The 12,329-nt window shown below is 40.3% G+C and overlaps 2 protein-coding genes across 2 annotated transcripts in view; one reads left to right on the top strand and one right to left on the bottom strand.

Moving 5' to 3' along the window:
* fyco1 (FYVE and coiled-coil domain autophagy adaptor 1) overlaps window positions 1-12,329 on the top strand; it is a 201,563-nt gene that overhangs the window by 125,483 nt on the left and 63,751 nt on the right. The gene's annotated exons all lie outside the window — the stretch shown is intronic.
* LOC116990989 (C-C chemokine receptor type 9-like) lies at window positions 6,123-7,913 on the bottom strand. Its single transcript, XM_033049238.1, has 2 exons — window positions 7,740-7,913; window positions 6,123-7,479 (listed from the first exon to the last, which is right to left on the bottom strand). Exon 2 carries the CDS (start codon window positions 7,443-7,445, stop codon window positions 6,387-6,389), a length of 1,059 nt encoding a protein of 352 aa, XP_032905129.1. The 5' UTR covers window positions 7,446-7,479; window positions 7,740-7,913; the 3' UTR covers window positions 6,123-6,386.

The following is a 12,329-nucleotide window of genomic DNA, read 5'->3' as shown; positions in this document are numbered from 1 at the left end:
AGACACACTGAACTGTTTTGTATTTATGCTTACGATATTCCGTTGTGCTGCAGCAACCACGAATTTCATTGTCCTATCTGGGACACATGACCATATAACCATATAACAATTACAGCACGGAAACAGGCCATCTCGGCCATTCTAGTCCGTGCCGAACACATATTCTCCCCTAGTCCCATCTACCTGCACTCAGACCATAACCATCCATTCCTTTCCCGTCCATATAACTATCCAATTTATTTTTAAATGATAAAATCGAACCTGCCTCCACCAACTTCACTGGAAGCTCATTCCACACAGCTACCACTCTCTGAGTAAAGATGTTCCCCCTCATGTTACCCCTAAACTTCTGTCCCTTAATTCTCAAGTCATGTCCTCTTGTTTGAATCTTCCCTACTCTCAGTGGGAAAAGCTTATCCACGTTAACTCTGTCTATCCCTCTCATCATTTTAAAGACCTCTATCAAGTCCCCCCTTAACATTCTGCGCTCCAAAGAATAAAGATCCTAACTTGTTCAACCTTTCTCTGCAACTTAGTTGCTGAAACCCAGGCAACATTCTAGTAAATCTCCTCTGTACTCTCTCTATTTTGTTGACATCCTTCCTATAATTAGGCGACCAAAATTGTACACCATACTCCAGAATTGGCCTCACCAATGCCTTGTACAATTTTAACATTACATCCCAACTTCTATACTCAATGCTCTGATTTATAAAGGCCAGCACACCAAAAGCTTTCTTTACCATCCTATCTACATGAGATTCCACCTTCAGGGAACTGTGCACAGTTATTCCTAGATCCCTCTGTTCAACTGCATTCCTCAATTCGCTACCATTTACCATGTACATCCTATTTTGATTTGTCCTGCCAAGATGTAGCACCTCACACTTATCAGCATTAAACTCCATCTGCCATCTTTCAGCCCACTCTTCCAACTGGCATAAATCTCTCTGTAGACTTTGAAAATCTACTTCATTATCCACAACACCACCTATCTTAGTATCATCTGCATACTTACTAATCCAATTTACCACACCATCATCCAGATCATTGATGTACATGACAAACAACAGTGGACCCAACACAGATCCCTGTGGCACCCCACTTGTCACTGGCCTCCAACCTGACAAACAGCCACCCACCTTACAATAAACTTTCTGTGACTTGACTTGACTCTTAAATCCACTGACCTGACCTATGAACACAAGCCTGACTCTATGACCTATGTGTTTAAGAAGGAACTGCAGATGCTGGAAAATCGAAGGTACACAAAAAAGCTGGAGAAACTCAGCGGGTGCAGCAGCATCTATGGAGCGAAGGAAATAGGCAACGTTTCGGGCCGAAACCCTTCTTCAGACTGATAGGGGGTGGCGGGGAGAAGGAAGGAAAAAGGAGGAGGAGCAGCCCGAGGGCTGAGGGATGGGAGGAGACAGCCCGAGGGCTGAGGAAGGGGAGGAGACAGCAAGGGCTAACAAAATTGGGAGAATTCAATGTTCATGCCGCAGGATGCAGACTCCGCAAGCGGAATATGAGGTGCTGTTCCTCCAATTTCCGGTGTTGCTCACTCTGGCCATGGAGGAGACCCAGGACAGAGAGGTCGGACGGGGAATGGGAGGGGGAGTTGAAGTGCTGAGCCACCGGGAGGTCAGGTAGGTTCTTGCGGACCGAGCGGAGGTGTTCGGCGAAACGATCGCCCAACATCCGCTTAGTCTCACCGATGTAGATCAGCTGACATCTAGAGCAGCGGATGCAGTAGATGAGGTTTGAGGAGATACAGGTGAACCTCTGTCTCACCTGGAACGATTGCTTGGGTCCTTGAATGGAGTCGAGGGGGGAGGTAAAGGGACAGGTGTTGCATTTCTTGCGGTTGCAACGGAAAGTGCCCGGGGAGGGGGTGGTACGGGAGGGAAGGGAAGAATTGACAAGGGAGTTGCGGAGGGAGTGGTCTTTGCGGAAGGCAGATATGGGGGGAGATGGGAAGATGTGGCGAGTGGTGGGGTCACGTTGGAGGTGGCGAAAATGACGTAGGATTATCTGTTGTATGTGACGGCTGGTGGGGTGAAAGGTGAGGACTAGGGAGACTCTGCCCTTGTTGCGAGTGGGGGGATGGGGAGAGAGAGAGCAGTGTTGCGAGGTATGGAAGAGACCCTGGTGCGAGCCTCATCTATGGTGGAGGAGGGGAACCCCTGTTCCCTGAAGAATGAGGACATTTCAGATGCCCTGGTGTGGAACGCCTCATCCTGGGAGCAGATGCGGCGTAGGCGGAGGAATTGGGAGTAGGGGATGGAGTCCTTACAGGAAGCAGGGTGGGAAGAAGTGTTGTTGTAGGATGAAGAAACTGTCCCTGAATCTGGAGGTGTGCGTTTTCACACTTTTATTCCTTTTGCCTGATGGGAGAGGGGAGCAGAGGGAGTGGCCTGGGGGAAAATCATCCTTGATTATGCTGCTGGCCTTGCCGAGGCAACGTGAGGTATAAATGGAGTCAATAGAAGGGAGGTTGGTTTGTGTGATGGTCTGTGCTGCGTCCACAATTCGCTGCAATTTTCTGCGGTCTTGGACGGAGCTTGGATGGATGCAGCATTAAAATGCTTTCTGTGGTGCATCTGTAGAAGTTGGCGAGAGTTGTGGGGGACATGCCAAACATCCTAAGCCTTGTAAGGAAGTAGAGTATTAGTTAAGCCAGTTCTGAATCCACACACCCAAGTCACTGGTAATTCTGTGCAGCTTAATTTTCGGCATCTGCTGCCCATGGGAGACTTTATCAAATGCCTTTCTAAAATCCACGTAGGAAACATCCACTGCCCTCCCTCATTGATCACCTTTGTCATCTCCTCAAAAACACTTGATAAAGTTAATAAGACACGGCCTGCCATGTACAAAGCCATGCTGACTGTAATTAATCGATTCTCTTCCAAGCACGAGCAAATCCTATACCAAAGAATCCTCTCCAATAGCTTCCCTACCACTGACATGAGGCTCACTGGCCTATAATTTCCTGGATTCTCTCTACTTCCCTTCTTAAATAAAGGGTAACATTGGCTGACTCTCCATTATTTTGGGCCCACTCCTGTGGCTAGAGAGGAAGGAAAGATCTCCGTCAAGGCTTGCCCAATCTTCTCTCGAACCCCTCTCAATAACCTGGAATACAACCTGGGGATGTATCCATCTTAATTCTCTTCAAGAGCACCGACACCACCTCCTCAATTACAAACTACCCTTGCATATTAGTATTCTCCACACTGACCTCACTGTCCTTCTCCTTGGTGAAAACAGATGCAAAGTACCTTGCCTACATACTGAGATTCCAAGCACAAATTCCCTTTGTTATCCTTGAATGGTCCTTTCTTCTCCCTTTTTATCTTCTTGTTTTTAAAATAGTTTAAAAAAGCTTTGGTATTTTCTTTAATCTGACTAGCCAAACTATTCCGTGGCCCTTTTGCCTCCTTCTTCGTGGCCCCTTCTGGCCCTTTCTCGTGACTTCTTTTGGCCCATGTGTATGGGTAATCAATCTTATCCGTGGTTCCTTTGACAATCACAATCCTCTTTAAGTTAAATATCCCTAAAATTGGCACTTCCACCCTACTTATCTGCACATGGTAACACATTCAATTTGTTTTAACATGTTTCAAGGAAGCTTTATCAAATCACATGATGGGGTTCTCATCTATTTATTTGTGAAATGGCCTTCAGATCTATACTGGTGAATGCTTTACGACTCCTTTTGGTGCTCGAAGTGGCAGAAATGTACTTACAATCCATACATATTTTGATGTTTGCCAGAAGTTGCCCTGAACTTTCCTTGATAATGTGGACCATTATGCCATATGGAGACTGGAGCTGTACATGTAAAAAATCATTTCGGTAGAAGCTGACTTTCAGGAGGAGCCATGGCCGAAGCATCTCCCAGGAGAATTACTCTGAACTCAAAGTTCATTGGGTTTTAATACTCTTTAAGAACAAACATAACAGCAGATGATTGAAGGTGATTTCAGCAGTTATAATTCCACATTTTATTTCTAGATAACCAGTGTAATTACATATATAAAATGGGAGTACATCGCGATTGACGAGCCCCTCTTCATATTCAAACATCTTTATTGGGACAAAGTAGATCACAGAGTCTAAAAGTTTCTGAACACAAAACCGCAGTCCAATAGTCATGGCAATTTCCACACTGGTTTTCTTTGGTGGTTTCCTGCTGTGAGCTGGTAGCTTGCTCTCTCTGTAAGTAGTTATGCTAGTTTCTTGACAGCTGAACATTTAATTTCAAAATTGATTACCGTTTGCAGATTACATTTTGAAACAGTTCTTGAAGACTGGTTAATAGTTTTATCTGATTATTTACTGATGAAGACTGGTTAATAGTTGTTCTGATTGTTATTGCTTCTCTAGATTGTAATCTCCCAAAACCAACCAGCCATTTCTTCTTGTTTATTTGTAGAGAGATGGTGTGAAGAAAACACTAGGTGTTCAGGAAGTATTTTGAGTTCAATGTAAAATTTAGTTGAAGGTTTCAAGGTTTCAGTTTATTGTCACGTACCAATTAAGGCACAGTGAAATTTGAGTTGCCATACAGCCATACTAAGTGAAAAGCACACAGCCACATGAAATAAAATTTAACATAAACATCCATCACAGCGTCTCCCTGCATTCCATGTGACGGAAGGTAATAAAGTCCAATCTTCTCCCTCTGAGAAGTAGGTCATTTTCTTGAAAAACATTTTTAATTTTGTTTATATTCCAGGGAAACATTTCATGTATGTGCTTCTTACTGATAAGCAATTGGTAAGCAATTTTTTACACTGTTTAAAGCAGCGTTTCAAAACCATTTTACCCTTGAGGAACCTTGAAATAATTTTCATGTCTCAGGGAACCCCTACATAAAAATCATAATATATATTTATTAATCTCTGTCTATCTCTTTCATAAACCTAAAGTTCATAAGGCAAACATAATATATTTTTCTGATAACAGGTTTAAACAAAAAATAACACATTTTTCTCAAGTTTATTGACAATGCAATCAAATTCCGAAATCAAACTGCTTGTTCAAATTTCAGCAAATAAAGGCAAACAGAACTAACCTTGGAGGAGAGAGAGAGAGGGAAAATCAACACACAAATGTTTCATAAACTGACAAAGCATACAGAAATAAACTTTTGATAAACTAACAAAAATAAACATGAACATGCTTACATTAAAAAAATGTATATAACATCCCAAAATGATGGGTAAAAATTACTAAATAACTTGGGTGAATGAGGGACTGTACCTGCATGTCAGGAAGCACAGACAGGATTGATGGAGACCGTGCATGTGTCTATACTCGAGTGAGTAACTTGATGATACACAAATCCGCCACGTACAGCTCCTGTCCACTGATCACTCAAGGCCGTTTCACACTGGCGCCGTATAGACGTCACTAAATATATTCCCTATGATTATTAGATTTTAAATGATATAACAGGTTGAAGACTTTATTATAATACCCAATAAATTTCCAAAAATATGCCGTATGTGTATAGCACAAAAATGACTCAAAAATACATTTAAGTAGGAACTGCAGATGCTGGAAAATCGAAGGTAGACAAAGATGCTGGAGAAACTCAGCGGGTGAGGCAGCATCTATGGATCAAAGGAAGAAGGATCTCGACCTGAAACGTCGCCTATTTCCTTCGCTCCATTGATGCTGCCTCACCCGCTGAGTTTCTCCAGCATTTTTGTCTGCCAAAAATACATTTACAGATGATTAACCTATTTATCTGAAGAAAGATCTCGACCCGAAACGTCACTTATTCCTTCGCTCCATAGTTGCTGCCTCACCCGCTGAGTTTCTCCAGCATTTTTGTCTACCTTCGATTTTTCCAGCGTCTGCAGTTCTTTCTTAAACCTATTTATCACTATTTCTTTCGGAACCCCTAGCGACCTCTCACAAAACCCTTGCGTTTCATGGAGCCCCGGTTGAGAAATGCTGGTTTAGAGACACAGCATGGAAACAGGCCCTTGGGCTCACTGAGTTTGTGCCGACCAGCGATGACCCCATACATTAGTTCTACCCTACAGTCTAGGGACAATTTACAGAGGTCAATTAGCCAACAATCCTGCATGTCTTTGGTATGTGAGAGGAAACCGGAGCACCTAGAGAAAACCCACGTGGCCACAGGGAGGTTTGAAACCAGGTCTCTTGTGCTGTAAGGCAGCAACTCTACCACTGTGCCACTGCTTAAAATAAATGGATTATAGTCTATACTAAGTGAAAGAGAAAAAGGGGATCAGAATTAGAAATTCATGTTTTATTTATGAAACAGGAGACTATGAACATTCTTAAGGAATTCTAAAACCATTTTTTATAAAGTTCAATTACAATACTGATATATACAGAATACTTTACAAAGGATACATAGTAGTTTCACTTACACATGTTCTCTGCTGTGATGTTTCACACTCAGTTTTCAGATACCCATGCAATTGTTTCTGACTAACACACCCAACATCTTTTAAAATCTTCAAAAAATTGTTTCTAAACTTCACTCCAAGAAATACATACAGAATAGGATTCAGGCAGCAGTGGATATAGGCAATGCTCTCTGTTACAATAATTGCATAGGCTATATATGTATTGTATTCACAACTCGTTTTTTCTTTACTGGTGATCTGCACAGTTAGCAGCAAGAGTGCAATATTGTATGGGAGCTCACAGATCATGAATACAATTACAACTGCAGCAATAATCTTCAACGATTTATGTTTTTGAAAGCCCTTAGCTTTGAGCAGAGTTATTGTGATGATTGTGTAGCAAATGATCATTGTCACAAATGGTATCAAAAATCCCACTGTCATCTGTGTAACACGAACTCCTATTTCAATGGTGTTGTTTGAATTAGGCGGATAGTTCATAATGCACTCAGTTTTTCCAGATTCATCAGAAATTGTTTCACTTAATATAAATTCTGGAAGGGCCAGGATGATTGCAAGCACCCAAACTGCTGCACAAATGAACATACCATGCGTTCTTTTATTTTTAGGCATTTTTGTTGCTTGAACAATGGCATGATACCTGTTTACTGCCACACAGGTAAGTATAAGCATACAGCTATTGAAGTTGACAGTGTACACACCAGTCACAACCTTGCACATAACAGTTCCAAAAGTCCATTCATTATATGCAGCAACTGCCCATAGTGGCAAGGTGCAAAGTAAGATCAAATCAGCAATTGCTAGATTCATCATGTAGATATCTGTCATGGTCTTCAGCTTCTCATAAAGAACCTTAGTCACGATGACCAAAGAATTGCCCAGAAGCCCTGCCAGAAATATGATTGCATATAAACTGGGAACGTAAACTCTCTTAAAATCTTTAACTTCAGAATTATCACAGAACGTAAAATTATCAGAAAATGTGCTGGTTTCATAAAAATTAAAATCATCAAAATAAATATATTCCATAATTAGGCACCAGAACGGGATCAGCAGAATAGACCTGAAATAAAGCACAGAGCACAGAGACTTTTTATGTACTGTGACATGATAAGTACTTATGCTAACATTTTTATTGTAAAATGTTATTCACACTTTGTGTGAACACAAAGTACTTTATCATTCCTAATGTCATTTATTTCATTTTAATATATTATTTCATTTTAATTTATTTAATGCACAGTTTTAAATGCATATTCTAATGAATATTTTAAATGCATCTTTTAAAAATAAACATTGAAAGCAGCTTATATTGAAACTTACCGCAATTATGGAAAATTGCACAGCTTAGGTAACAGTAGATGCGTGCCCCTTGCTTTGAATCATAAATATCTCAACGCTGCATGCTAAGGTGATTTTCAACATTCATCAATGATTTTGCTTGATAATAATATGTTGTGGGAGGAAGCATACTTGTGTTTTTACTGTGAAGTTGTTTCCGGAGGGGGTTGCACTTGCAGCACAGTTTTTTTCAATGCCCTTTTTCATCTAAAAGTTTTCTTCGTAACATGACCCAATGCAATTGTTTATTCCACTGCATCTTCTCCATAGCCATACAAAATTTTCTTCTTCTTGGATCCAGGTGAGCGAGGGTTGAACAAAGACCAGAGATGAAAAGACAAATAGTGTGACATATGGATAGAAGATGTGTGAATTGTCAAGAGTGTATTATTGTCATATGTCTGGTAGAGCAATTAAATTCTTACCTGCAGCCAAGCACAACAGAATATGTCAACATAATACACCGTAAACAATATAATAGACGAGACAGAGCAAAATATTCAGTGTGTGTATGTTTACACACAGACACACACACACACACACACACACACACACACACACACACACACACACACACACACACACACACACACACACACACACACACACACACACACACACAGAAAACAAACAAACATTAACAGTGCAATAATAGTCTATGTAGTTCAGAGCTTATTTGCAGGTTGTAGTGTTTAATAGCCTAATGGCTGTAGGGAAGAAGCTGTTTCTGAACCTGGCCGTTGCAGTTTTCAGGCTCCTGTACCTTCTTCCCGATGGTAGGGGTGAAATGATTGTGTGGGCAGGGTGGTATAGGTCTCTGATGATGCTGCTGCCGTTTTGAAGCAGTGACTCCGGTAGACACAAAATGCTGGAGTAACTCAGCAGGACAAGCAGCATCTCTGGAGAGAAGGAATGGGTGATGTTTTGGGTCGAGACCCTTCTTCAGACAGATGTCAGGAGAGTATGCGGGGCAGAGATAGAATGTAGTCGGAGACAGTAAGACTGGTGTGAGAATTAGACAGGGGGAGTGGATGGAGAGTGAGGAAAAGCAAGGGCTATTTGAAGTTAGAGAAGCCAATGTTCATACCACTGGGGTGTAAGCTACCCATGCGAAATATGAGGTGCTGTTCTTCCAATTTGCGCTGGGCCTCACTGACAATGGAGGAGGCCCAGGACAGAAAGGTCAGATTGGGAATGGGAGAGGGAGTGCTGAGCAACTGGGAGATCAGATAGGTTAAGGCGGACTGATCGGAGGTGCTCAGCGAAACGATCGCCGAGCCTGCACTTGGTCTCGCCAATGTTCAGGAGTTGACACCTGGAACAGCGGGGGAGGTGCAAGTGAACCTCTGCCTCGCCTGAAAAGACTGTCGGGGTCCTTGGATGGAGTCGAGGGGGGAGGTAAAGGGACAGGCGCTTGAGGAATTGTTTCACCCAACGCCAGAGTTCCATCTTTCACAGCAAGAGGGCCCTGAAAATCATCGGACTGGCTGCAAGGCCACAAATGGGCCCCGACCTTGGGTGTTTCAGAGGAAGAGGACTTAACTTTCTGGTGCCTTTCCCCACAGTGGAAAATTTTGATTCTGCTGTGGGGGGACGTTTGTGTTGAACTATAATGTGTTGTAGGTACACAAAATTGCTGGGGAAACTCAGCGGGTGCAGCAGCATCTATGGAGCGAAGGAAATAGGCGACGTTTCGGGCCGAAACCCTTCAAATGTGTTGTGTCCATTTTCTTTATTTTTTTGTTAACCTTTTTCTATGGTATGGAAACTTATTAGCTATTTTATGTAAAGCACTTTGGTGTCAATGCGAGTTGACTTAAAACATGCTATATAAATAAAACTTACTTACTTACTTACTTACTTACTTACTTACTTACTTACTTACTTACTTACTTACTTACTTACTTACTTACTTACTTACTTACTTACTTACTTACTTACTTACTTACTTACTTACTTACTTACTTACTTACTTACTTACTTACTTACTTACTTACTTACTTACTTACTTACTTACTTACTTACTTACTTACTTACTTACTTACTTACTTACTTACTTACTTACTTACTTACTTACTTACTTACTTACTTACTTACTTACTTACTTACTTACTTACTTACTTACTTACTTACTTACTTACTTACTTACTTACTTACTTACTTACTTACTTACTTACTTACTTACTTACTTACTTACTTACTTACTTACTTACTTACTTACTTACTTACTTACTTACTTACTTACTTACTTACTTACTTACTTACTTACTTACTTACTTACTTACTTACTTACTTACTTACTTACTTACTTACTTACTTACTTACTTACTTACTTACTTACTTACTTACTTACTTACTTACTTACTTACTTACTTACTTACTTACTTACTTACTTACTTACTTACTTACTTACTTACTTACTTACTTACTTACTTACTTACTTACTTACTTACTTACTTACTTACTTACTTACTTACTTACTTACTTACTTACTTACTTACTTACTTACTTACTTACCTGCAGCCAAGCACAACAGAATATGTCAACATAATACACCGTAAACAATATAATAAACGAGACAGAGCAAAAAATTCACACACACACACACACACACACACACACACACACACACACACACACACACTTAAAACATGCTATATAAATAAAACTTACTTACTTACTTACTTACTTACTTACTTACTTACTGACTGACTGACTGACTGACTGACTGACTGACTGACTGACTGACTGACTGACTGACTGACTGACTGACTGACTTACTGACTTACTTACTTACTTACTTACTTACTTACTTACTTACTTACTTACTCGGACCTGGCTCGGACAAAACTCTGATTATTAATGACCCATTTTCTGTTATTTGCACTTTATCAGTTTATTTATTCATGCGTGTATATATTTATATTATGGTATATGGACACACTTATCTGTTTTGTAGTAAATGCCTACAATGTTCTGTGTGCTTAAGCAAAGCAAGAATTTCATTGTCCTATACAGGGACACATGACAATAGACTCACTTGAACTTGAACTTGATCTCCTGTGGTTGCAGGGGAGAGTATAACCATATAACAATTACAGCACGGAAGAGGACTTAACTTTCTGGTGCCTTTCCCCACAGTGGAAAATTTTGATTCTGCTGTGGGGGGACGTTTGTGTTGAACTATAATGTGTTGTAGGTACACAAAATTGCTGGGGAAACTCAGCGGGTGCAGCAGCATCTATGGAGCGAAGGAAATAGGCGACGTTTCGGGCCGAAACCCTTCAAATGTGTTGTGTCCATTTTCTTTATTTTTTTGTTAACCTTTTTCTATGGTATGGAAACTTATTAGCTATTTTATGTAAAGCACTTTGGTGTCAATGCGAGTTGACTTAAAACATGCTATATAAATAAAACTTACTTACTTACTTACTTACTTACTTACTTACTTACTTACTTACTTACTTACTTACTTACTTACTTACTTACTTACTTACTTACTTACTTACTTACTTACTTACTTACTTACTTACTTACTTACTTACTTACTTACTTACTTACTTACTTACTTACTTACTTACTTACTTACTTACTTACTTACTTACTTACTTACTTACTTACTTACCTGCAGCCAAGCACAACAGAATATGTCAACATAATACACCGTAAACAATATAATAAACGAGACAGAGCAAAAAATTCACACACACACACACACACACACACACACACACACACACACACACACACACACACACACACACACACACTTAAAACATGCTATATAAATAAAACTTACTTACTTACTTACTTACTGACTGACTGACTGACTGACTGACTGACTGACTGACTGACTGACTGACTGACTGACTTACTGACTTACTGACTTACTGACTTACTGACTTACTGACTTACTTACTTACTTACTTACTTACTTACTTACTTACTTACTTACTTACTTACTTATTTACTTACTTACTTACTTACTCGGACCTGGCTCGGACAAAACTCTGATTATTAATGACCCATTTTCTGTTATTTGCACTTTATCAGTTTATTTATTCATGCGTGTATATATTTATATTATGGTATATGGACACACTTATCTGTTTTGTAGTAAATGCCTACAATGTTCTGTGTGCTTAAGCAAAGCAAGAATTTCATTGTCCTATACAGGGACACATGACAATAGACTCACTTGAACTTGAACTTGATCTCCTGTGGTTGCAGGGGAGAGTATAACCATATAACAATTACAGCACGGAAACAGGCCATGTTGGCCCTTCTAGTTGGCCCTGCCGAACACGTATTCTCCCCTAGTCCCATCTACCTGCACTCAGACCATAACCCTCCATTCCTTTCCCGTCCATATAACAATCCAATTTATTTTTAAATGATAAAATCGAACCTGCCTCCACCACCTTCACTGGAAGCTCATTCCACACAGCTACCACTCTCTGAGTAAAGAAGTTCCCCCTCATGTTACCCCTAAACTTCTGTCCCTTAATTCTCAAGTCATGTCCTCTTGTTTGAATCTTCCCTACTCTCAGTGGGAAAAGCTTATCCACGTCA

This window comes from Amblyraja radiata, chromosome 2 (genome assembly GCF_010909765.2).
Source record: "Amblyraja radiata isolate CabotCenter1 chromosome 2, sAmbRad1.1.pri, whole genome shotgun sequence".
Lineage (NCBI taxonomy): Eukaryota > Metazoa > Chordata > Chondrichthyes > Rajiformes > Rajidae > Amblyraja > Amblyraja radiata.
Note: the sequence above shows the minus strand (reverse complement) of the source record. Positions and strands in the feature narration are given on the sequence as shown.

Coding starts and splice junctions, on each gene's coding strand:
- LOC116990989 (XM_033049238.1), bottom strand. CDS start 7,445: ATGGAATATATTTATTTTGATGATTTTAATTTTTATGAAACCAGCACA.